Below are 25514 nucleotides of genomic sequence, written 5' to 3'. Positions count from 1 at the left end.
CTTTTCCATACCCATGGTGAAATCTAAAGAAGACATTTCTCCATTAGTTTCTTTGATTCAAGCAAGGATGAGGAGCCGTTAATGAGGGCAAAATTTGGCTCCTGGTTGTTTTCTTAAAGTTGCTTCAACTATAACGGGCAGCTTTACGGCTCTGCTCCTTCGTATCGTTGTAGCAAACGCAGTGGCTTTTCGAGGTTCATTGCCAAGGAGATTGTTAATTTTGGCTGAGGAGCTCTGTTTAATCCTGACCGAGTTAGGAGCTCCTATGGTGTCCGTTTCGGCTGTGCTGTCTGATTGTTTTCCTGTGCAAATACCCAGTTTTGCAGGTTATTTTGCTACTTTTGTGTGTTTGATGAGGAAAATGCTGGTATTGTGTGCAATGGGCAGGTTATCAAAGGCTTTTATTGGCCTTTTGTTCCCATGGTCATAGTTTTGAGAGTCAAGAAAAAAAGGTGCCTTATGGGTTGGATTCAGTATTGATGCTGTTCTCCCCCTGCACTGGAGACCAGATCTCAAAGGAAAAAAAACATGTTTTCTGATTGGCATGGGGCAGCCACCAGGATTCAAAACCCTCAGCTGGTGACACTGGAGACTTATCATAGAATCACAGAATGCTTTGTGTTGGAAGGGACCTCAGAGCCCATCCAGTTCCTACCCCCTGACATGGGTAGGGACACCCTCACTAGATCAGGTTGACCAAAGCCCCATCCAACCTGGCCTTAAACACCCCCAGGCATGGGGCTTCCGTGACCTCTCTGGACACCCTGTGCCAGGGCTTCACCATCCTCAGAGTAAAGAATTTCTTCCTAACATCTAACCTAACCCTGTCTTCCTTCAGCTTGAAGCCATCACCTCTTGTCCTGTCCCTGCACTCCCTGTTGAGCAGTCCCTCCCACTTTCCTGTAGGCCTCTTTCAGTATTGGTAGGCTGACTAGGTAGACTTGTTAGAAACTGTGCTGGACAGGAATTGTGCCTTCCACCTCCATTCTTTGAAGGTTCATTGATCACCTCTGCCGTGAGTAGACCTCAACAGGGAGACCAGAGAGTGATCAAGCCATGGTGGTGCTGTCTGCTGCTTCTCAAGCTGGTAGTGGGATGTGACAGAGCCATCAGTGACAGGGCTGGGAAGAGAAGACAGTACTTTTTAGTATTATCATGAGAGATTTGAAGAACTTTGTTGATATCTAGGAAAGGTTAACGTTTGTTGGCAGAGTTTGTAGCAGGAATGAAACATCAGATTTTTACCTGGAGAGTGAGTCAGGATCTCCAGGAGAATTGTAGGAGAGCCTTTTAGTCTCCTTGTCAAATTAAAAAGTACTCTTGTTAGAAATGAAAGGCATTAATGGCAGGTAGGCAGCTCACAAACTCATGAAAGAATAGGTAGGAAAATGTTTTGCAAAGATGTATCAGATACACGTAGCTCCTACAGACCCAACCACATCAGAGACAACACAGAAAAGGAAGAAATTCAAGAAGGAAGAGTAGCAATACTTTTGTAAAACCAAAAAGCCACAGATAATTTAATTTACGTTATGCCAGTTCCCTCAGCAGTCTTAGGCACTTCCTGTGCCTTGAACAAAGTACCTGAAGGGATGATGCTTGATTAAAATAATTCCTTAATTGAGGGCATATCTTACTCTTTTTGTTTGTTTGTTTGTTTTTAACTACTGACTTCAGTCTCGTAGCATCATACTTGGTGAACTGCAGTGGGCTATGGGATAATGATACCCAGTGCTCATCTAGAAGGGACAAGACTAGAGGAAAATAAACCTGTTTTCCTAGTCTATCTGTGTTATCTGAGTCATGGCATCGAGCTGCTGCTGCTCTTCCTGGGACCGGTTCAGCTGCAACCCATGGGGCAGCAGTGTGCGTCCCTCCTCGGCCAGCGAGCCCGCTGAGGCTCAGAGCTGGTAAGGGTAGTGCTTTAGATGGAGCTGAAGAGTTTCAGCAACAAAAATTCAACCATATTACAAGCTGTCACGTATGAGGGTATCCCAGAATGAGGAGTCACTACTCCATAGAGTTACCTCCACCTGCCTCACACACGGGGATGCTCGCTGCAGCAGATTGTGCATATGCTAGCGAAGCTTTAAAGAGTGCTTTGAAATTGCAGCCTATAGCATCAAAATCAGGCTAATAAAAGTCATCAGAAATGGCAATGGCTACTCTCAGTTAGCTACTTCTGTTACGAAGTAGCTGTGCCATTGACAAAAAAGACAGAGGGGCAGCCAGGGCCTGCAGCAGCCTGCGTAGCGGCCTTGCTTACCCACAGAGCTTCCCAATCCCACGTAGCGTGCTGGCTGCTTTAGCAGAACAGCCAAAGGGAAGCTGCCAAAAGTAAAAAAACTATTTTGACACAGAAAATAAGCTCAAGCGAGTCAAAAGTACAAAGGAGAGAGGTTTGAGAGGAGGTCCTGTGTGTGAGCGGCTTGTTGTTCCAGCAGATTCAGCTCGGGCTTTCTCTGTTGCTGTGGGTTATGTCATTGTTTAGTTTGGTGTTCCTTCCAACCCAGCCAGCTGTGGCCATATGCAGCGAGTGCATCGCCTCCGTTATCTTCTTTGTGAGACGTACAGAGCGCTCTCTTAAGATGTAAAATATACGTGATGGAGATGGAGAGGTTGCTCTGTTTTACTAAGAAAGCCCTTTTCTGCCTTCTAATGGACCGACTGCGTGTTCACAGTAGGAATTCGCTCAGATCTTCAGCCAATAAAGTAGGAGTTGTTATTGCTGTCTTCCAGCAGTAGCAGCAACGAAGCAGAGAAAAACAAACCCAACATGTCACTTACACTCCGTTTGTCCCTTGCATCCAGCATTTCTCTTCCCTTGGAGATTACTACTGACAGTACTTCCCTTGCTCCATCCCAAGCATAAAACACCACGAAACAATGTTAGTGAACAGGGAGGATTGAGTGCACTTAACGTTTCTTCTGACAGTACATTTCAGCAGAAGCTGCAGACATCTGCAGGAATCCATGCCTGCCTGGGGTAGCCAGTATCTCTTGTTTGAAAGAGGATGGCTCAAAGCAAAGACACAAAGCAAGCGACGTGACTTTGCACTCTGGGCATTTTGGGGTATCCTGCCCAGCTGACAGTAGGACACTGAAACAGCCAAGGTAAAACCTAGCAGGTTGCAGATGCAGACTGTGGCCAGGGAATCTCTGAAACAGGGATTGTGCCTGGTTTACAGTAGTGATGGGGCAAACGCATCAGTTAGCTTTTACTTTGCATCCCAGCAAGGCAGGATGGCTGGAGGATGGTTTTATTCTCTTATTTGAGGTGTGAAAATGGAAGCTACTGGGGGTTTTATGCAAGTTTTTTGCTTTGTTTGCCTTCAGTTATTTAAGGAGTGGCTAGATTTTTTTGCTGCCTATGTACGGTCTGGTTTTTAAGGTCAAAAACTGAAAGATAAGCTCAAAGATGTGAAGCAAGGCATTTTAGCAGGAGAATTAAGGTAGCAACAGTGGGTAGGCTCTTAGAAAACTTCTGTGAGATGCTCATGCACAGCAATTTTTGTAAGAACTGGAACATATTGTAATGATCTTTTTTCTTAAAGTAAGATAACATCCTATATGCACCTCGGACATGGGAACTGCAGTCGTGTTCTGTCTCTAGAGATTTTGTTAGCTTTCATGTCGTGAGCAGAAATTTGAAATATCTGATATTAAGAAATCTCATCCAGGTATTTTTAGGCTTAATTAAAAATCTTCATTGGTGTAGTATGGTGTCATAGACTGTTTAAGTTGTTTTTTATTCTAAAGGGCTCCCCATTTTGCCCGTTGTGGATGTGGTGCTGAGAAGAGCTGCATAAAACACTGTGTGATCAGTGGAAAGATGCATCAAACTGGATTAGGTAGGAATCTGTCCTAGGTCTAATTTTATTCAATACTTTCATTAGGAACTTGAAGGATGGAATAAGGATTGATGCTTATTACATTATAACCCATATCAGGCTTGAATAGGGTTGAGTGCTTGGTGGATTGAGGGGAAGGGAAGGAGGACAGGAGAAATAAAATGTCCTCAAAAGAAAAGCAGATTGATCGAGACAAGAGTGATGTATGATGCTTCAGCCATCTCAAACCTGCTTTTTCTTCTTTCTTCCTGTGTCACGGTTCTGCACAGCAGTTCTGGGAGGTACAGCAGGGTACAGAACTGATGGGTTGTTTGCCATATAGAGAGAGAGAGAAGAAGAAACCTTGCAGTGAGCTGTGCCAATGGTTGTGTCGGTCATTACTTGGTGCATGTCGATCCTTACTTGGTGCTGTGAGGGTCTTGGCATCTCCCAAAGGCTGGAGGGGTTTAAAAACCATTCCAGAGGGCGGCAGTAAGTGAGACCCATGGTCTGGTAAATACAGGTGTGGAAGAAATGAGCTGGCTTTGTTTAAAGGAAAAAATTCTATCCAATATGTGAAAGGTTGAAACAAAGAAAGCGGTGATGAAATCATCTGTGGTGGGTGTGCAGGAAAGAAGCATTAGGTTTAAGGTGCAGCAGGGAGAGCTGAGCCCAGTGATATGGAGAGTTGGGTTGTCTTGCTAAGGATGTTTTGAGATTGCCACAAACGTGGGGTGGGAGGCTATTTATTTTATTTGTGTTTATTTTTTACAAAACAGGCTAGGCAGGCATTTCTCAGGGGTGGTTTAGATATAGATGACCATGGTGCAGAGCAGAAGGATGAACTCAGTGACCGTGTCACATCCCCTCCAGTCCCAGTTCCTGTGACTCAGCCTCAGCGCAGCATCCGCAGTGTTAGTTTATGTACAAATAATATCGATTGGATGCGTATTTCTGCAGTTCTCTGAAATGATAAAAGCCTGTACGTGCTCTTCTTGGTGTCTTAAGCTTCGAGGCTGGCAGGAAGCTCACAAAAGGAGCTGGGTTGTTTCGGAGAGTTCATTGTCTTGCAGGTTGTAGGTTGTACGTGACTGATAAAAGATCTTTCCTAGCATTAAAGCTGGTCACAGCCCCGGTAAATCTGGAACAAATTCTGAGAAAGCATGTCGTGTTATGACTGGCATATCTGCGAGCGTGGAGCTCTGCTTGAGAATTAGACTAAAAGTTTGTGAAGCGCTGGTGCTGATGTCATTCCCTTGGAATGGAAAGGCTGTTGAAACAGTAAATACTTTCTGTGGCCAGAAGCTAAGTCTTGAGCTGGACCTTTTCCTCTCTGCAAAGGAAAGAATGCAGAACAAACCTAAAATGTGTATTTGCAATGGGAAAATCTTAATTAGTTTAGAGCTTTTAGCTTTTTCAGACCATTTACATACACAGCTGTCTTTAATGCAAACATGAAAACTGTTTGTAGAAACTTCAAACTTACCTTGAAATGACAAGATTGAGGGGGGGTTGTTCCTTGGGTTGTTTTGAAGCTGTGATGGGTCTTCAGAAATATGGTTGGAAAGGTCTGAACATCGTATTTGTACTGTACGTGCAGAAAGGAACATAGGCACAGGCTGAGAAGCATATAACAAAAGGCTTTAGTTCAGCAGGACTTAACGTTGGAACCCTGTTAGCACCAAACAGCTGCTGGGGGAGTATTTAGTTTTTAGGGGGGCATTTCCTCTTGGTTGTATCTGCAGAGTTTTGGTGATGGCCCAAAACTCTGAAAAGACCAAAACACTATCTGAGATGTGGTCCAGGTCTTACAGCTGGTGTCTCTGCTGTGAAAGGTCAGTCTGAAACATTGGATCTGAACAAGCAGCAGCCTGGGAATGAGAACCTAACGCTGTAGCATGGGACAACTATAATCCCTCTTAGACACTGTGATCTGCAGGATAACTCAGATTTTTTGACTGTCTCTCAGAGGACCCCACTGAGCAGTAGCAAGGAATTCATCCCCACCCCCAGCTTCCTCTGAGGAAGAAGAGTTTTGCCATGGCAGATGTGGGGAACAGATGTTGGGAGGAAAAGTTATAACGGGACAATGACCTGAAGTGTTAGTTGGGCCCTTCCTTGACGTGACTGAGCTCCTGTTGCCCATGGCAGAGCAGGAAAGCAGCGTGTCTTCTGCTGGTCACTACAAGGCCAGTGTTAACATTGGGCTGTTGACATGCAGAGCTTTTACATGTTTGTGTCAGATGCTCTGCAAGCTGAGGAAGATAAAGGAGGGGATGAGGGTTTAAAAGCAAATGGGCTATCTGTTATCTGAGGACAGGGAGTGCTAAGTATGTGAGTCATGTTCAGCCACCCACCATCTTTCCTGAGCAGTTAAAGGTAATTTTTCTGAATTTTAGCCTCTTGTTTCATATCAGTGCTTCCTCCTCTTCTTTCCCACCTTTCCACTAAGGCATCTGTGATGTCTGTGAGATGCTCGTGCTCCTTGTCCCCAAATGCTCCAGTGATCTGATTGAGTAGAAGAGTCCCCAGTGGCTGACAAGTAAGAATAATAATGAACAAGGAAAAACGTCTTTTCACCAAGTCCATACTATCAGCATAGAGCATAAACTTTTGGGGTTGGGATTTCTGCTCTTTTTTTAGCTTGGGAGAAGGACGTTGAGCTTGACACTGAATGTGTTGTGAGAGAGGTTGGGAGGTAAGACTGACGTCCTACCTAGGGAGGGATTCTGGACAGGTCTTGTTCTCCTTAGCTTAGTCTAGTGCAGGAGACTCTGGATAGTGAACCACAAGCCTGAGACTTGTTACGTCTCTTGAAATGGGAAGCCAAGTATTTAAAATGCTGTAAGATGACAATTCTGTGAACTACTTCCTCTCCCAGAAAAGTTGCTCTCAGTTGGACTAACAAGTTTTTCCATGAGGCAGCTTTGTTTTGTGGTTTGTTCCCCAGCCTTTGGCCAGAGAGAGCTTGGGGCTTGGTGACCTCCCCTGAGGTCCCCTTCACTTGTGCATATTTATTGCTTTCTGTCTTGAATCTTACCCTCGCCCTCCTTTCACAGAGCATTGCCTGTTACGGGGGTGTTCTGGCTTTGATTCAGCGCGGGGGCTCTGAGGCACACGCTGTCCTTCCCATTCGGGACAGTGCTTCCGCAGGCTCTGATGTAAGGGCGCTCCTTGCTATAGACTTCTCTGGCTTTGCTGCTGTCCTCATGATTGGTGGCACTGGTGAATCACTTATGTGGGCTGTGTTGTCTCCATAGGTGTGAAGGGTTGGTGTGGGTGCTGTGTGTGCAGTGAGCCCTCACACCTGCCCAGGCTCACGTGCTGACGCTTCCAAGGTTCAGCATGGGGGATCGCTGGGGTAGTTGGTCAGCACTTGTGCTCCATCCCATACATGTTGGTCTCTGGGCAGTGTGACACAGTGCCCGTCCATGTACATGTGCTGTTCAGCAACTTTAAATTTGATTCTTAATGAATTTTTTTTTTTGCATTCGCCTTGTCACCTCAGGTCTGTGTGTCCCTCATTCCCCCTCTCCCTCATCTCAAAATATTTGAAGACTTCCTCTTCTTCCACCTCCAGCTTATCTATATGAACTCTAAATATCCACACGGTCTATGTCAATGCACATGTGTCCTTACTAACTCAAAGCTGCAGTGTGTCTGGTACTCGGAGCCTTCTCCTTGTGAACAAGGTACATGTTTGGGGTCCTATTAGATAAGTTTCCTTCACAGGAGTCTGTGTTGAGATGACCAACGAGCATCTTTTCCAGCTGTTTGTTTGCTGGGTATACAGCAAATAACTCTCTTGGGTCTTCAAGTCAGTTTCTGTACATGGAGCAGTTTGAACCTTCAGCCCTGAGTTGTGAGGGTCAGAGGACTTAGTTACTGTACAAAGCCATCATTCTTCCCAGGAGAGGGAAGTGAGATTTCTCTGGACTTTGGGGTTTATTTTCCTCTTCTGCTTGGTGCGACACAGATAGCATCCTTGCTAGAAAGCAGAGAGGAAGGAAAATTCAGTCCACATGTTTGGGATTTAAGGTTGAGAATGATTCACGCTTAGCTTCTGGGGGTTGTAATTAGGGGTGACATAATAACCATAAACTTTCAATAAAATAGTAGCAGCATTTTTGTTACGCTCTGTAGCTGCAGAAGCTGCTTCTGATTAGCATCCCTTCGAGATAAGCCTCCAGGACCTCCACAGTTTCCAGATCTGGATCCAGGCTTTTGTGGCTCAGTCCTACTTCTGTACTGATGCTGAGGGGAGCCCTCAATTCTGCAACGCCCCACTCTTTGATGATGTTTTTCCTTGGATCAGCATCTCAATCTCGTCCTTAGCTGTTTTAGCCCATCTGTGTATTTTTCAAGTCAGTATTTTTTTATGCTGTCTAAATCCTGCCAGTTTATACACTTTATAATGCACTCTAAGGGTTATCTGCTGTGGAAAAAAACAATTGTGCTCTCCTCTTCTCCTGAATTATTACTGCTCCTTTCTTTTTCCAAGTGGCTGAGACTGAAAGGAATCCAGGAATGCATGGAGCAGGAGATCTGTCATTCCCACTCCACACCAAGGTGCATTCTTGTAGGGAGAGATGGGCATTTAGACTGGAGTTCTGCCACCAGCATTCAGCCAAATCTATTTTTTGGCAGCTGAGCACATGGAATTTTAAAAAAGAAGATGTACTTTTTTAAAGCAGGTCGCAGACAAAAATAAAGACACATTCTTGGGCTACGAGAAGTAGGTCAGGCTTTGGGGGAATGATTTGTGAAAGCTGTTGGTCTGATCTTACCAGTTTCTCTTTATTAATATTTTTTGCTTCCTATGCCAGGTTTGTATGCTTTTTAGAAAGAGGTCCTGCTCCCTTTGCTTTAGGCATGGTGTATTCTTGTGCTTTGGCTAGCAAACTTTTGACGTTGACTTGAAAAAAACCCCACAACCTCCCCCCAAAAAACCCAGAAAAAATATGTTCCTAGTTTTCCATTAGAGAATTCTGTAGTGGAAAGTGAGGCCTCCCTGTGCTGTGGTCCAAAAAGAATAAAGCTGCTTTGTGTCACCTCATTATTCTAAGCTGATGTTTTACCTCAAGACGGTTTTTTGGGGGAGGATGGGGAAAAGGCTGACGCCACTGCTCAGGTGATGGCCTCTGCAGCACCTTCTGTGCTCAGTTAATCTATCTGACTTTGGGGAAGTACTTTGCAACCTGCCCTGCAATACAGCTGTGTGTAGCCCCTGCAAGAGCTGCTGTACCAAGAACACAAGGCTTGGGGAGGGAGGATTCTAGTTGGGTGTCTGGATCAGCCTGGCGTGACTTTATTGCCCCGTAGATGAAAGGTGGCTGTTAAGAGAGCTTTGAGCTGAGTGATGACAGTGTTGAAGAACAGGTAGCTGTAGGGTGGGTGCTGGGGCTCAGACCAAGTACCCTGTGCAGCTCGGATGGGCTTTTCCTGCATGAGAAGAGGATGCTCATCCTCTCCAGTAGCCTGGTGCTCTGGCAAAGAGGGGGACAGCCCAGCTCTGCAAACAGCGGGGTAAGGGTGTGTTTGGTTAACAAACAGGATGAGGTCCAGATGTAGACACCCCTGGGCTGCTTCCATGGCCAAGCTTTGGAAACGGGTTGGATTTGCTCTGTGAAAGACATCACAAGTAATAACATCATTGGTGGAAGACACCTCTAGGAATAATCCCAACTTCCTGAATATCTGCAGTTACTGGAAGTTTCATTCCCTCCTTTTTCTCTTTTGCAATTTTTAAAATATTAATCCAGGTAACTGCAAACCTTGAATTCACAGGAGCAAAACTGATGGTGGTGTGCAGGTAATGTGTGTCCTCTGTACTTAAAAATTCCTGAGCAATCATTGACGTAGCTGACACACTTGTTTCATTTCGGTCACTTATTTTTTTCTTCCTATTTCCACGTTCTTTTATTTTACAGAATTTGATTCAGAAACAAAAAGGGTTCAAGACATTCTTTCTGGAATGGAGAAACCACAGGTATGTGATCCCGAATATACACACACAAAATACAAATGGGGTAAGTAGATGGTGTCACAGCGTACTGGTGACCTTGCAGGGCAGCACCTCTGATTTTTTTTCCTGAAATCAAGCAGTAGATGAATCTACTGTCTAACTCATTTTGCTGGGACATGAATTGGAAGCATCTTTTGTGCTTGTGGGTATTTGTGGGCTCATCCTGCTGCAAGCACTGAATCAGTCACCTGTTTTCAAGGGACAACTCCAGGACTCAGGAGCCCGGTACACTGGCGGGGATTTACATAGCTCATACCCTCTCTTACCTGGGCTTATATTTATATTTACACTTTATATATATCTATATAAAATTGTATTGATAGACATTCTTTGGAGCCAATCTGATGTTTTATGTGTCATGAGCAGTTTGTCTGTACTCATAGCTAATGCTGTTACTCAGTGGAAATTAAGATATTCTACGTTTGAGCTGTAAAAGCGCGTGGAATTTACTGGGATTGAATCTCTGTAAATAACCCTGTTGCTGGTTAACCTGCCACCAGCAGGTAAGGGTATTAATAATTCTGGCTGTAAGCCCTTTGAATGGGATGTTTCTCTAGTTTGGTGTGTCAGATGAAAGCCAGAAGAGTATTGTGGGTTTAAATGAGTGGCTGAAACAAGCACTTAGAGAAAGCAGAGGGAGATGGCTGTGCTTGGAGGGTTTTATCTCCTTTGCTCTTCAGGGCTCAGGCCTTTCTCCATCTAGCTGGAAAGCTGGTGAATAAATCAGTAAATAAAACAGGGTAACCTTTGGAAAACTTATCTCAACCTTGGGTTCAGCAGTAGCAGATACAATGAAACTCAGCGGTGGGAGTGTGAAGGGGTGGCTGTTCCTTAGGGGCACAAGTGGCAGAGCCCGGGGTGAGGCAGGCGTGAGCACAGGCTGAGGTTTATTTTTAGACTTCATTCTATTGGATGCTTTTGTTGTGAATAAATACAAAAGGTGTTCAGTCTTATATCGCTCAATGAGTAGTGTTGGATCTTACGGCATCTACGAGAGCAGGTTCAAAGCCAGCCAGAATCTAAACCAGACCTGCTGAGATGATCAGTACCAGGGGCTACAGCCCAGGTTTCTGTTTGCAAGGAAAGTTGCTTTTCTGTCATGTAGAAACAAGCCACAGGAATAATCTGAAAACTTGAGAGAAGAGTTTCTGGGAGATCAGAAGAGAAGAAAGTGCACTTAACGCAAAATAAGGCTAGTTTATTGTGCAGTGAGTCGGTATTTCTGTACCAAGGACTTACCCAAGTGTTGTTCATCTGATAAAATGCCACAGCTAGATGCCTTTTACAAACATCTGGAGAGCTGACATGAGAAATGTGTTATTTCATACTTACCTCTATAGAGGTGAGAAGGTATCTCAGCAGTTTGCAGGATTGTGCACTTAGAGTTATGGTAAGGAGAGCATTTGAAGTAGAGGGGGAAAAAACCCTAAAAATAGACAAAAATTATTTTCCTTGAATCACTTAAAAATAGAATCTTTTAAAATATATATGTAAAACATGACAAATGCTAGTGCAGAACAATGGCATTTAGTGAGAAGGTGCTGGGGATTATCTATTAGTCTCTTTCTGACTGTGACATTTGGGGGTAGTTAAAGTCATAGAAGTCTCACAAACCATCAGTTGGTGAGAGTGGTTATTTGTGTGTGTTGTCAGTATTGGATCTGATAGGAATAAAACATACTATGCATAAACAGTCAGCTGGGCCATATTTCTTGGTGAGCCTTGCATGTATATGAATGAAAAAGAAAATATGTGTAGAAAATAATTGTGTGGAAGGAAATGGTATGACTGTAACGAGATGGCGCAGGGCTGTAAGGCAGCGGCACGTGGGGTGGTGCTGTGTCTGCAGCACGTGGCTTTGATGTGTGTGAGCCAGCAGCAGTGGCGAAGCCATCTGAAGGGGTCTCAGCAACTCCTGCAGCAGACTCCCATCCCAGCTGGCAACCAAACACATAGCAAAGCGCTTCAGTGGGGCTGAGGGGTGGGTTTGACCTCAAGTCCTGATGCAGCTCTCAGGGTTTGTTTAGGTATGTCTTAAAAATTGCATTAGAAAGTGGTCCGTTCTTCCTCCCTCACTGGGCAACTAGAAAGTGCCACATTCCAGTCGGGGTGCATGCAGCAATGTTTTCCTGACAGGCTGTCCCCAGTGCCTGGAATCTGGCTTGTCCCGGGACCTCTATGTGACAAAGTCTCTCTCATCCTCCCAAGTGCATCGTACACACAGGTTGTAAATTACGAATTTATAAGAAGGCTGTTCTCAATAATAGATGTTACCTGTTTGACATGTGAAACCAAACTATAAATTTAGTTGTAGTTTTATCCCTTTGACAGCAAACACTTTAAAAGAAGCCTTCTCCCCACGCCCTCATCCTTCCCCTCCCTCCCCCCCCGATGTTTTTATTTAAATAGAAATACATCTTTAATTCACATTTATTGCAGACAAAGTAAGCATTCTCTGAAGCAGATACCTCGGTGAGGGACGGGAAACTTGACTCTGGGTTTCCAAAGTGGCAGGGGGCAGCATCACTGCAACTGCCAGCATGGCTGCCGAGCGGCTCAGAGGACATCACCTCCCACCAGGAAACGCCGCAGGACCGCGAAGCCAGAGCTGGAGCATTAGTTTGACTTTCCACGAGGCAGCCTGCTCCTGCTGACTTGCTCTGCAGAGAAACTCATATTTAATCATCAGGATTTTTGCCTAAAATTGCAGGATTAGAGCTGTAGTTTAAAAGGGAAATCTCGACCCGGTGATAACCGTGAATTCATTTGACCCCGGAGTCTTTCAGGCGTTGCCCTTGAGAGAGTAAATGAATGTTGCTTGCGGTGTAGTTCTCACACATACAATGAGCCCCGAACCACACGATGCCTGTGAACGCTCACCCGGAATTTGAAAGATAATGAAAGTTGTACAGAAACATTGTTCATTACCTGAAAGACGGGAAGGACCGATATTCATCAGTCCTGTAACCTTATTAAAGTAGTGCAGGAGCTGGGATTCTTTCCCAGGAGCTTTTATAAAATAATTATTTACACCACCGAGTTTTGGTAGTGTAGAAAGCAGGCATTTACTGTGTAAACTGAGAAGTTTTCAGAAACTAATTAACTTTGCTTTTCAGCAGACACACAAAACTCCTTGTGGGAGAACCTTTTGTTAGGTCTTGGCTAAAAGGCCAAGCTCATCCCGTTCAAAGCGAGCACAACAATTTTGGGGACAGATGAGACAGTCTGGGGTAACGACCAAGGTTTACCTGCCCAGCTGATGAAGAGATGCTCTGCCTGCTTATATTCTAGTTGGATGAAAGGAGGGCACCGTTACTGAACAATAAACTGGTTTGTTTTTTCTCTCAGGGCTGAGGATTAATGTCTGCACGTTCAGTAGTGCCATTCAGCCCACTGTGGGGGAAGTTAGCTGTGCTGTTCCTTGCAGTGTGGATCGGGCTGGTCCATATATTTCCAAAGGTGCTGCTTTTCCCAGCTGTAAGCAAGAAGAAGTTGGAGTTAAGGCTACTGAGTGGGTTTGCTTGTCATTCTCAGCATATCATAGCCCTGTTTATTTAACTTACACCCTTTTCCACAGCAAAGCTGCAAAAAAGTAGGAGTGCCTTGGTGAAGCTGAGCGGTGGCTTTGGCCATGAAACCAGACACTGAAGAGATGAAGTGATATGAACCCGAGCCTGTTAGCAGCAGATAGGTTTATCTCTAGCCATACAAATAAATCCGTTCCCAGTGTTCACAGTGACGTATGCAGTGCTGTTCTGCTCTTTACACCTGGGCAGGGTATAGATTTGCCTTTTCTGACTTCATTGTACAAGCAGTGACCCCTCACTTGCTTTTCCTACCCTTGCTGTGTGTACTCGGTGCAGCTAAGAGTTGTATTTAACGATTTCTGGTGTTTATTTTTAAACCTCAGTTCCTGTGTACATACCACCGCTGAGGCAGCAGCCACGCCAAGTGCTGTATCGGACAGAAGTTAATGGTGTCGCTGGACCAGCTTAGCAACTGGGTTTGAATTTTTATCCTCTGTGTGGAAATGTCTGCACACAGACTTCAGAGTAATAGTCTAAAAGTTTCTAGCAGTTAGTCTGTAAGAGACTTTCTCTTATTTTAAGAGACTAAAAAAAAAAACCCAACCCTAACTCTTTACAGATTGTTAAAGTTCACGAAAGGCCACAGTTTTTGCCGTACGCGGAATATATACGTGTGTCCTTGTGAGTAGTCATAGAGAAAAACATTTCAATAGAACATTGGCAGGATATCATGCCTCCAGCTCCAAGTCTGTCTGAATTTATGAAAAACAATTATGCAAGCGTATTTCCATAATAAAAGAAACTACGTGTTGATGGGCTGAGCTGACATAGTGGTAACGTATGTTAAAAAAGAAGTCTGTTTGGATCTTAGCGTTGAATTTTCTGATCAAAATTTTATTTAAATTTCCTTACTTCTAGCTCTAAATATCTTTGTCACAATTTCATTCACATACATGTTTATATCTAGATCTCAAAAAAATTAACTTATCTGTCTGAAATCATTCAAGATTCTTATAAGTTATCTAATACCATATCAGTGTTCACTGGTCCAACTTCTTGAAGTAAACACTGATTTCATAGCATCAGAAAAATGTTACCAGATCAAGAAAATTAATACAAGAATTTACATGTTCATATTTTTTTTTTAAAGCTTGATACTTAGTGTTTTGCCTTACAACTTGTTTTTCACTTCAGGGTGAACAGAGATTTTCTTTTTGGCAAGACTTTAAGTGTGCTGCTATAAATTAAAATGTTTAACTTCTCAGAGCGTGGTGTTTGGGATAAGATGAGACATTTCGGGGTGTCACCTAGTTGTCAGTCTGTTAAAACCAGATTTACAACTTGATCAGAAAGAATCCTCTTGATATATGAGTGTTGCACGTAGCAGTTGCTGTGCTTTTCAGCTGGAAGCAATGTGTTTTCACCTGAGAAGTTAAATATTCCCCCTTATATAAAGATATCCAGGAGCCAGAATTGTAAACAAGCTGCTAATATTTCATTACTGAATTATTTATGGGCACGGTGTTTTGGTTGTCTTGGGAAAGGTGTAGGAAATGTGTAACTAAGCACCAGCATCATTCATCTTGCACCTTCTGAAGTAACAATGCTTTGCTCTGTGTGTTGGAAAAATCTGTTGAAGTGATGGAACCAGTGAGATTTGATGTGTGGGAGAACTGACTAAAGAGTACAAAACCTGCTTTGATTCCTCCTCGTGGAGGCTAGCTACAAGAACCCCAATTCTTCACGTTTTCACTAGACAAACGTAGTCATTTTCATTACAAGAAGTGGAAGGTTTGTGGCCAAGACCTTGAGGCTGTGGAGGCTCTGTGGCCTCCACTGTCTTGCCAAGATAGCCAGTATAGCTGTTGGGTTTTAGTTCTTTTTTGTGGGAGGAGAGGGGAGCATTTTGGGTTTTTTCCTTCTTTCTTGGCTGGATAACAGAAGGCTGTTCTCTGGGAAGTGCTGATGGGTACATGCAGCTGATGAGCGATGCCTCCGATGCTGTGCCAGCGAGCGTTCCCAGTGAGAAAGGCCATGCCTTTTCTATAAGCTCCCTCAGCCCAGGGTTATGTGGACCTGCGTTTCCAGAAGAGTACAGCTGCACTGGGGGGTGATACAGTTGTTTTAGTCCAGGGCTTTGAGATTTTTTTTTTTCCATGTTTGCTTAAAAGAGAATCCTCACCTATCTGCCTCTGAGGCGCAGAGCTGCGCCCAAGGGTGACATTAGACCTTGGACGCCATTTTTCCCTCAGGGCTCAAGGGGATTGACTTGTTGTGTAGTTTTCAATCGACAGGTTGGACTTTGATTAGGATTCTCCCTTATACTTCTGAGTCAGCATAACCTTGCAGATTGAATTGGGGTTGTACTGCTTTGTAGCTAAATTATTCCTCTTTCAAATCACAAGGAGTGGGATGGCTGAAAAAGCCATTGGGGGGTTTATTACAGAATCTCCCTACAAAAGCTTTAGAAAAATAATTGTGTAGAAAATATATAGGATAAAATTTTTGTTTCACTTAGTTCCAGTTGTCTTCTGGTAATGGCCTTGGCAGGTGGTCTCTCCAGAATGGTTCTGGAGAGAGAACCATCTTTTACCAATGAGAGAGCATCTTTTACCGATGCTCAGGCAGCAACAAGCCAGCTCACTGCTGGGGAACATCTCTCTATATTCCCAGTCTCAGAGATTAGTTTATGCCATGAATCTGTATTTTTGTGGTGTTGATGGACATTTACAACCCTTGACTTTTCACCTCTAGCTCTGAAGTTGCCTTTTTATGAGAAACTGATTGTTAAGATGCAAGCAAAAAGCAAATACTTTAGAGGATAGTGGTCTTCCTGGAATTCAGAATAACTGATGTTTCTTTTACAGGTTACAAATATTCAAGCAAGAACAGTTTTACTGTCCTGGTCACCTCCCACCGGCCTTCTAAATGCAGATAGACACAACAATGGTTTGCCTTACACCTGTACCTACGAGGTTGCCTTATCAGATAAAGGGAGGGATGGAAAATACAAGATAATTTACAGGTAATTGTACCATTTTTACACGTGTGTTGCCTTCAATTTGTGTTTTCCTTGGGAAAAAATTCGTCTAGCTTTTCAGGGGTTGTGTTGGCAAGCCCATTAGTTGCAGAACAAAAGTGAGTTTGCAAGACCTGGTAAGTGCTTCGTCAGCCCCGTACTGGTGGTGTATGTTGCTAGATGGCTGAGTGCACGTCACAAGGTCCCTAATTGCCCTCTCCAATATGTGGCAGCTCTTGTGTACGGTGATGTCTCTTCCATTGCCAATGAAAAGGTTATTTTTCCTCTTAATGCTAACTGTCAGAACCTTTGGTGTACGAGTAGCTGCCTTCCTAATGGGCTGCGTTTATGTGGACTTGGAGAATTAAGGGCAGTAAAGCTTGCTTTGTGAGATAACGAGCAAAAGTTTGAGGGCTTTACTGCTTTGTAGCTTCTCAGACGAGCAGAGGATGGAGCACAAGAATCAGAGACTCCCCAGAAAAGCCCAAATACTTTGCTCTCAGTAGTCCTCAGTAAAAATTCTGAGGGGTTTATCTGTGTCTCCTTCCAGTGATCCTCCGAGCTCACTCTGATCAGGTACATATGGTGACATGCCTTTCTTTTTCCCTGCTAATGACGTCTAGGATAGAAAATTTTGAGATCTAACATTGGCTGTTGTGACACAGCTAATCCTTCCTAAACCTTGCTAAATAGAATCCAGGTGGTAAAGCATTTATGGATTACCTTTTCAGACCAAGCCATCGCCTTTCTTAAAATGCCCGGTGAATTAGAAGCTTCCTCCTGGTATGCTAAAGGCAGGTCTGCGTGAACTGTCTTGGGTAATGCAAAAAGGGCAGATTAACGAAGGAAACACCACTCTTTATCCAGTATTTACGCTATCTGTGAGACAGTGTGAGCATCTCTGTAGGTTAGTGTGCGCTGCTGATCTCTTAAAATAGGAAGGATGCTTTCTAAGTACTTTTTGTGCTTGTTGGTGTGATGGCTGCACATTTTCTTCTGGTTATGAAACACTGTGCATCTGTTTTAAAGCTGCTAGTAGTGATCTGTCTCCTGCTGCTGGCCAGGGTGCAGCCATTAGCTTAATGTGGTACGCTCTATCATGAGCAGCTGTAATTGCTATTACTATGGGCAAAAGACAGTCTGCAATATGTTGAATACATTGTCTTTGCAAAGAGGCACGCTCACTTCAGAGGGGAAAATACCTGAATTTGCAGAGTATTGGGTTAGATGAGATAAAGAAAGCAGGTTTTGATGGGGTTTTGGCAGCCCAGCAGGCACGTGCTTTCTGTCTGATTTTTGTTCTCTTGATTTTGAGGTATCTCCCTGTAATTGTCTAACTATCTGTGAAATGTTTCCTTGTGCTAAATTGGTAACGTACTTCTTTTCCATAATTTAATGAAATCATGAATATGCAAGCACTTAGATGAGATGGCTGGTACCTACTAAACATTGACCCCTACCTAAATTTTCACAGAACCATCAACATGTGATTGAGCATAGCATTCAGTTACAGCAAACAAACCAAAAGGAAGAATGGCACTGACTATGTTGGCTGTGTTTGACGTTACTATATTGTATGGTGGGCTTTTCCCTGGAATGTCTGAAACTCCATGCTTTTACTTTTCTTGGTATTGAAAGAGATCTGGGTCCAGCTGTTGGGGTATTAATTAAATGTCTTCTTGCTGTGATCCTCACAGACAGTGTAGCTCTGCAAGAGCAAGGAAATAAGTGAAATGGTTGTGTAAAAAAATACTCCTTTTCCTCTGAAGTTAAATGACTCTCACTCTATTAAAAATATTTAAAAATAACCAGTGTGGGGAAAGTAGAGAAGTAACATATTGATCCTGCTCCTTTCAGCTCCAGGAGGGTTGAGACACAATGAGCTCTATACAAATACCAAAACATGTAAGGATAGCATTGAAATAAATCCGTGTAACCAGCTTGCTGTATAAATGGGGACGTTAACTACTTATCTATTATCTATACAGAGCTTTTTAACGTTTTCAGGAAACATGGAGTGTGTTGACAAATTCTTGGCATATTGTTTACTATTGGTCTTCTGTGGTGGGATTCTTTTCTTTCTTTCTTCATGTCATAATATGAGGGAATCGTTAGTTGCTGGAGTATCACTAGCTGTGCTAAGTGTGATGCCGATGTTGATAATTTACTGGTTTTTTTGTGTTTGGGTTGTTTTTTTTTCCTGCAGTGGAGAAGAATTAGAATATAACCTGAAAGACCTTAGGCCAGCAACAGATTATCACGTCAGGTGAGTTAGCGCAACCATGAATGTCACTTAAATATAAACTCTGAGACTGCATGAGAATAAATCTGAAAGTTTTTTTTTTTTATGTAACTATACAGCACAGCTCAGGGGTTTCACTGTTCACCTCTAGGTTCTTTTTCAGCAGCTTCTGAATGTTCTGATAGATATTATCTCAGGCTTTAAATCAAGGAGAGTGCTTTTGGAACAGTACCTTTTCAGTCATGTTGCTGCCATTGCTGTGGTAAGAGGGGAAAAAAGCTGCCTGCGTGTCTGTATTCCTGTCTGTGCGTCTAGCAGGCCTGGAAGTGCTTGTGTATGAAAGGGGGGGTAACTCAGACTTCTTCACAGTTTTAGTCAAGCCACTGGCATTTCTGCAGTTGCTGCCGGGTAGCAGTGCTAACTATGACTGACTGCAGTTTTTTCACAAATACTCCTTGCCCTGCAGAGTAGATCTTCTGGTTACAAGTCCCTCTGACCGTAGCAATTTCAGTGTTCAGTCCAGAAGATGGATTCACACTGATTTGTCTTGATATTTTCAGAGCATGCTGTTCTTTCATTCTAAAAATGTGGTTTATACATTTATTAACTATTAAAACACATTCTTGGTTTTGCTCCCTGATGTTTCAAACACCCTCTGTGTTACTACCTGCTCATACTGCGTTTTTTTTTGCTTATGAACCAAGGCTTCATATTCACATCCTGTTCACTTAACTCAATATCCTTCTAAAAAAAAATAATCTCTTCACTCCTGTTTGTTGTTTCCTTCACTTTTTCCAGACAAGGGCTATGTTGGGCATGCTTTACATCAAGCCTGCTACTGTTTGTAAAACTTTTAAAGAACACTTTCTTTCTGAGCTCTAAAAAAGCCCCAATGCCAAAATGTGGCTGGCTGGCTCTCGTACTATAGCTTCCTTTTTTTTTTAAATGTAGGTTCTAGTGGAGCCCTTAAATGAACTTTTCAAGTAGAAGCACAACACCAGCAGTAACTTCTTGTAATAAGTCAGAGACCCAGGCTCCCAGGTTGGGCAATAGTCCCAGCCCGAGCAGCAGATGGATGGTATGGAGGAGGAGAGGGTTGTAAAGCACTGCTGAGCTTCCTGCCATAACCAGTTGAGCATCACGTTTAAAGCCAGCTTCAAATAGCAGAGCGGTCGCCATGCACAGCATGGTGTTGAGATCTCATGTCATTTTTAGGGGCGTTGGGGGTGTTTACCCTGTGTCCTGGCTAATGTCTTTCTCCTTACATTCAGCTCCCTGTGCCTTAATCCACGTTTGCCAAATTGTAAATTGGTTGTGAGCAGTTAGCAACAGGCTAACTCCTGTTTAAAAAGAAGGGGCTGCCAGATGTAAAAGTCAGAGTTAAAAGGCAGCAGCATGCATTTATGGTGGAGAGAACTGACACCGAAAGGATGGCTGTTTGCTTTCTGTGAAAGACTTTTTTTTCTTCTCTAAAGCCACGTTATATATTAACAACTATGAAGAAATAAATCTGTTCAGTAACAAAATCTATGGGGCCAGCAGTTACTCGGCAGATCACCTTGGGTCTCCCTAACCTTGGTAGTATCTCTGAGGGCTTCATCTCTGCACAGAGATGTGCTTGTGCTGGCTCCTGCCCTCCTGGGTCCTGGCCACCAGGACAACCTGCTTCGCTCTCAATCTACTGCCCATGTTTCTTCAAGTAGTATTATTTTGATACCTTCAGAGAGGAGGTGCTCAGTGTTTCAATGAATTGCCGAAGATGCTCATTAAGCTCATTTTCCTGTGGTTGTATTTCCCAGTGGTGAGTGATGTTCAGCTGTAGCTACCTGTAGGTACCGCTTGCCAGATGCAGACTCAATTGATGGCATTTGTTTTCACTCCTGACTGCCAACAGCTGATAGGTAAAGCAGCACTATAGCAGCTCTTGTGAACCTCCCCTGAAAGGTTTGATTCTATGTAGGTGGCCATTGTATATAAATTACTCTTATCTACTGAAAACAAATTTAGAAATTGCCCTTTCTTAAAACTCTTCATTCAAGTACACAATAGCCACAGCCAGCTCAGAGGTCATCGTCTGGTCATGGTTTGAACAGGGTTTTTTTTGAATAGAAGTCTTCTAATTTGCACTTTTCTTTTGCTGTGTGGAAAATGTGAAGGGAAAAAATAACATCATTAATTTTTTGGAGGAAAGCACCTCGTGAGGAAGTGCTCAATTATATTGCATTCAATTTCCCAGGTGATTTGGTATCATATATCCCCCTCTGTGCTGATACACAGAGGATTTGCCTGAAATCAAATTTGCTTTGATGATGTCTAGTTTATCGCAGCAACGTTCTGAGCTGTATAAGCTCTAAGTCACAGAGGTCCCCTAAGTGCTGACCCCTGTGCCTGTACCGATGGAAGGAGACCAGCAGTTACCACCACTCAACGTGGTATGTCTGAATCAAGTGTATGCCGGGGATTGAAGTTTACACCTTCTCATGAGTTCATACTTTGGATTGCGAAGAGGATTTTAGCACAGTGTGGGATAGCTCAGTGTCTTAGGGAGTATTTGCATAAAACACTGTAATATTCCTCTTCTGCTGTGAATTTTTGTGTGTACTTGTGTCATGTGAAGTAGAATATCGATAGCCACTGAGAAACCTGTCATTTAGTGGACGGTATTGCAGATGCTTTGGTTGTCAGATACTGTGGCTGAGGCAGTGCTGTCAGCGAATTTGTGACCTGTGTGAATGTTGTTTCCAGGGTATATGCAATGTACAACTCAGTAAAGGGATCCTGCTCAGAGCCAGTAAGCTTCACCACTCACAGCTCAGCACCAGAGTGTCCCTTCCCACCCAAACCCTCGCACAGGACCAAAAGCTCCTTGACCTTACAATGGAAGGTAGGTAATGCTTGGATCGCGTAGGAGAGCGGGGGGAAAACATGGGTTAGTGACAGCGTAATGCTTGAAAATAGTTGAAAGCCAAGATGGTCATTTTTCAGTAAGGGCCCTGAACTCGCTGTACTCTGACAAATCCCTCCCCGTGCACTGACTTGACTTCTAAAATGTATGTGTTTCATTATGTCCAACTTCTTCTCACTATTTGTTAAGAGATTGCCAAGCTGTGCACGAGCCCAGAGCTTTGATTTCACTTTAAACTCTAATCATTTGCCTGGGGGTGGGGAAAGAAGTAGTTTTCTCTTATTCCCCAGATCACCCTTTGTTGGTCTTTTTTTTTCTTCTTCTTCTCTTTAAGTTGATTTTTTTTGTTGTTGTTTTGTCCATAGGCACCCATTGATAATGGTTCAAAAATCACCAGCTACCTTCTGGAGTGGGATGAGGTAAGTAGTAACTAGTTGAAACAAATACCTGAATATATGGCACTCAGAAGGATTTGCTGAGGAAAGGAAAATAATTAAATACAGGGGAGAGTAGAGGTAGGCAAATGAAATCCTGATGGGATTAAGTAAAGAATTGGAAAGGTGAAAGGGGCAGTGAGGGAAAAACTTTCCATTTGGTGTGTTTTATTCAGACTTAATATTCTGCTTCCCTTTATACTTAAGTTTTTATTGCTCATTTGGTGTACTTTATTTGTTAATTAGCAGTACTTCCTATTTAATTACTTGCCATGAATCTTAGAGGTCTGTTTACGATGTCTGTCTGTCTTCTGGATGCTGTCTAAGCTCAGGAGGAAACACCACTCCTGACTCAAAGGCATCATCTTTCAGCTCTTTCTGCAGGGTCAAAGTAACAGTGTCCTTTACGTAGTGGCAATTAGTCCCCTTCTAGACACAAAAGGAAGTAAGTTCTCTGTCCCAAATACCTTACATCATTAGCAAGGAGCGTGCTGTCGGGGAGAGTGCCAAAAGCAAGAGATGTGGAGTATTTGGTGGAGGTGGCTTCTGATTTGAGTCCTCCCTCCATCCCCTAATTCCTTTATGCCTCCTTTCCATCGTGCAAGCCATGTTTCTGCAGAAAGTCTGAGTCAGTGAGTATCGTCTGGGAAGGAAAAACTATGTATTGGGTGACAGAAGAGGCTTGGGCAGCATGTAAAGAGAAAAAAGTATCAGGAAATGAAGAGTGTGAACGGGTGTTTAGTTGTACAGCCTGAGAAATGTCTCCTGAGGTTTCTAGTAGTCTAAAAAGAATATTCTAAAGGGAATATTCTGTTATGAATTGTTTTCCCTCATTTCATTAGTAATGTCTTCCCAGATCATTCTGCCACACGTTGGACCTTTGGAACCACTTGCTGTGCAAATGTTTGTTGCGTGCAGTATCACTGCAAGCAGGGGCTGTGCGGGGAGAAACCCGCTGAACTAAACCGAAAGGGTAATTTCAGAATGGCTTCCCGTTCCTCTCCACATAATGGAAGGAGAAAGGTGGTCAGTGAAGAGGAAAAGGAGTGGCAAGGAAAAGGGGATTTCTCCAAAAGGATGGGCGGGGATGATGCCATTACACCTTCTGTGACACCTTGGCTGTGCAGTTGTCCTGTCTTGCAAGGCTTCCAGTAACCTGGAGCCATGGGAATGTAGCGGCACCAGGCAGTGAATGGTGGAATCACGAATTATTCCAGCCTGCAAAGGGAAGGGAAGCCACAGAAGGTCTTGTTGGAAGAAAGACCAGCAACAGACTATTAATAAAGTGCATTAGCACTTTAGATATTAATTTTCAGATGTTAATTTTGTCCACGTGGAGCCTAGTCATAGTTCTGGGTATATGTAAGGCAAGTCTAAATTGCTCTTGACCTTTAAACCCTTTAATGCCAGGTATATACCTAGAGTTTTATCTTCAGAAAGAATTGTTACAGTGTCTATTTTTCACAGGGCAAAAGTAGTTTGGTTTGGTCTAACTTGTGTACTGGTGGAAAATTAAGGAATCATGATTCCCTTAGTCTGGTCTGTTTTAATTGCCTGAAAATCTGAAATCTGAGATCCTAGTAGATAGCTAACCAGCAAAGGTGGATGGATAATGGCCCTGCACAAATTAATTTGTTACATCTCCAGTGGTTTGACATAACTGCTGAGTGAGTTGTGGTTGTCCAGATGTGAGTTAGTTAATGCCACAGGTGACACTTCGCTGAAACTTTTCCTCCAATATGAGACAGGCTGTTTTGAGTTGCTGAATTAAAACTTGCTATTAAGGCTTATTAAAGGAAGAGTCGGGAAATGCAGACTGGGTGTGCCTGCAACTGCAGGAGCCTCATCTGTCTGTGACAGTGAACTCAGCAAGCTGCTCCACTCCCTTTTTGTGTGCCGTTGTAAGTTGTCCCTCTGATGTAGGGTGCTGAGAGTGACCGGAGTTATGGCACCTGAGTACAAAAGAGAATTCGCTTGCGATGACCTGAACCCTCGCACTTGGTTCTGTAAACTCACAAAAGTTTTCACACCAACTTTGTCACAGTGCCATGCTGTGTCCCGGTGAAATCAAGACATAAATACATCAGGGAAGAGGAGAACGCTTGCCAGGCAATGGTGGATGCTCTGCCAGATCTCAGCAAGAGCAGCAGTCATTAGCGACAGGGCACAGAATAAAGTATAAACACAGGAAAATCAGTGATGGGGAGGAAATTAAATTGTGGCTGTGGAGCAGAGAGGGGACTGTGCATGAGTGGAGATCAAGAAATCTAGCTGATGATAGAGTTAGAAAAGTGCCCTAAAATGGCAGTCTGCCTTGAGCAGTGGAGCCCCTTCCTTGGGAAGGGTTGCATGTGACTGACCCATGGAGAGCCCTTGCAGAAGGGCAGAACAACTGTGGAGAACGATTGTCATGCTTTAATGGCAGAGTAAGAGATCCCTTCAGTGAATTGGGTGTACACTAGCAAAGTTACCACTGACTTCAGGGGGGTTAGGATTAGCCCCTCTTCTCCAGTGTTTGGAAATTCAGTAGGATTTGGACATGCCTGCACACCTCAGATGCTAGGATTGACATTGGTAGTCTGGCAGCAAAACCTGTTAAAAGTAGTAATTAGGGAAAACTCCACCTTCTGGCTCTTTTTCTCTGAAGTTTACAAACCTGAACGCTTTGAACTTCCAGACCTGAACTAGTCAGGCGATGACGTTGTGCCAGGATTGATTATTCAGGGTAAGCAAAAGGCTAATTGGAAAAAACCACAGTGTTAAAAACTTCCCAAACAGAAAATATTGCTGTAAAGAAGGTGATGCTTTCTGTGATGCCACCATTCATCAAAATCAGTAAACTGTAACCACACTGAAAAATGCTGCCGGCGCTGCTGTAAGAATCAGGCCTTTGTTACTAATTAGATGTGAATTGATCGTTCTGTGAATAACTGGTAGTAAATAAATGTTTCTCTTGTGCATATGGGTAGCAAGAGTATCCTGTGCCTTGTCTGTGGGAAGTGGAGGGCTGTTCTGAGCCAGAGACAAGGACATCCCCTTGTGCATTGTGTATCACTGCCCGGGGCTCCAAAGCACCTTTAATGCTGAACCAGCGCGCATCTACTTTGCTGGAGAGAGAGAGACAGATACAAAGCCACACCGGAGAAGTTAATGATCACGTTTATGTATAGATAAGAGTCACAGAACAGTTTGGGTTGGAAGGGACCTTAAAGATCATCAAGCTCTAACCCCCTGTCATGGTGAGCGACACCTCTCACGAGACCAGGCTGCTCAAGGCCCAATCCAACCCAGCCTTGAACACCGCCAAGGAGAGGGCAGCCACTGGCTCCCTGGGCAGCCTGTGCCAGGGCCTTACCACCCTCAGAGTGAAGAAGAATTTCTTCTTAATATGCAATCTAAATCTATTTTCTATCAATTCCCCCTTGTCCTATCACTACCTGCCCTTCTAAAAAGCTCCTCTCCAGCTTTCCTGTAGGCCCTTCAAGTACTGGAAGGCTGCTGTAAGGTCTCCCCAGAGACTTCTCTTCTCCAG

General features: G+C 43.6%; 1 protein-coding gene across 1 annotated transcript in view; it reads left to right on the top strand.

The window, feature by feature from the left end:
• The window catches only part of FNDC3B (fibronectin type III domain containing 3B), a gene marked incomplete at its 3' end in the record, with an annotated part of 196792 nt that overhangs the window by 121689 nt on the left and 49589 nt on the right, over positions 1–25514 (top strand). The window contains exons 7-11 of the mRNA XM_084267407.1: positions 9761–9819; positions 16250–16407; positions 18608–18667; positions 21389–21527; positions 21914–21967. Of these exons, the coding sequence (XP_084123533.1) occupies positions 9761–9819; positions 16250–16407; positions 18608–18667; positions 21389–21527; positions 21914–21967 (470 nt within the window). The remainder of the gene's footprint in view (positions 1–9760; positions 9820–16249; positions 16408–18607; positions 18668–21388; positions 21528–21913; positions 21968–25514) is intronic.

This window comes from Gallinula chloropus (assembly GCF_964237585.1).
Source record: "Gallinula chloropus genome assembly, chromosome: 8".
NCBI classification, from domain to species: domain Eukaryota; kingdom Metazoa; phylum Chordata; class Aves; order Gruiformes; family Rallidae; genus Gallinula; species Gallinula chloropus.
This window is presented reverse-complemented; position numbering and strand designations above follow the sequence as displayed.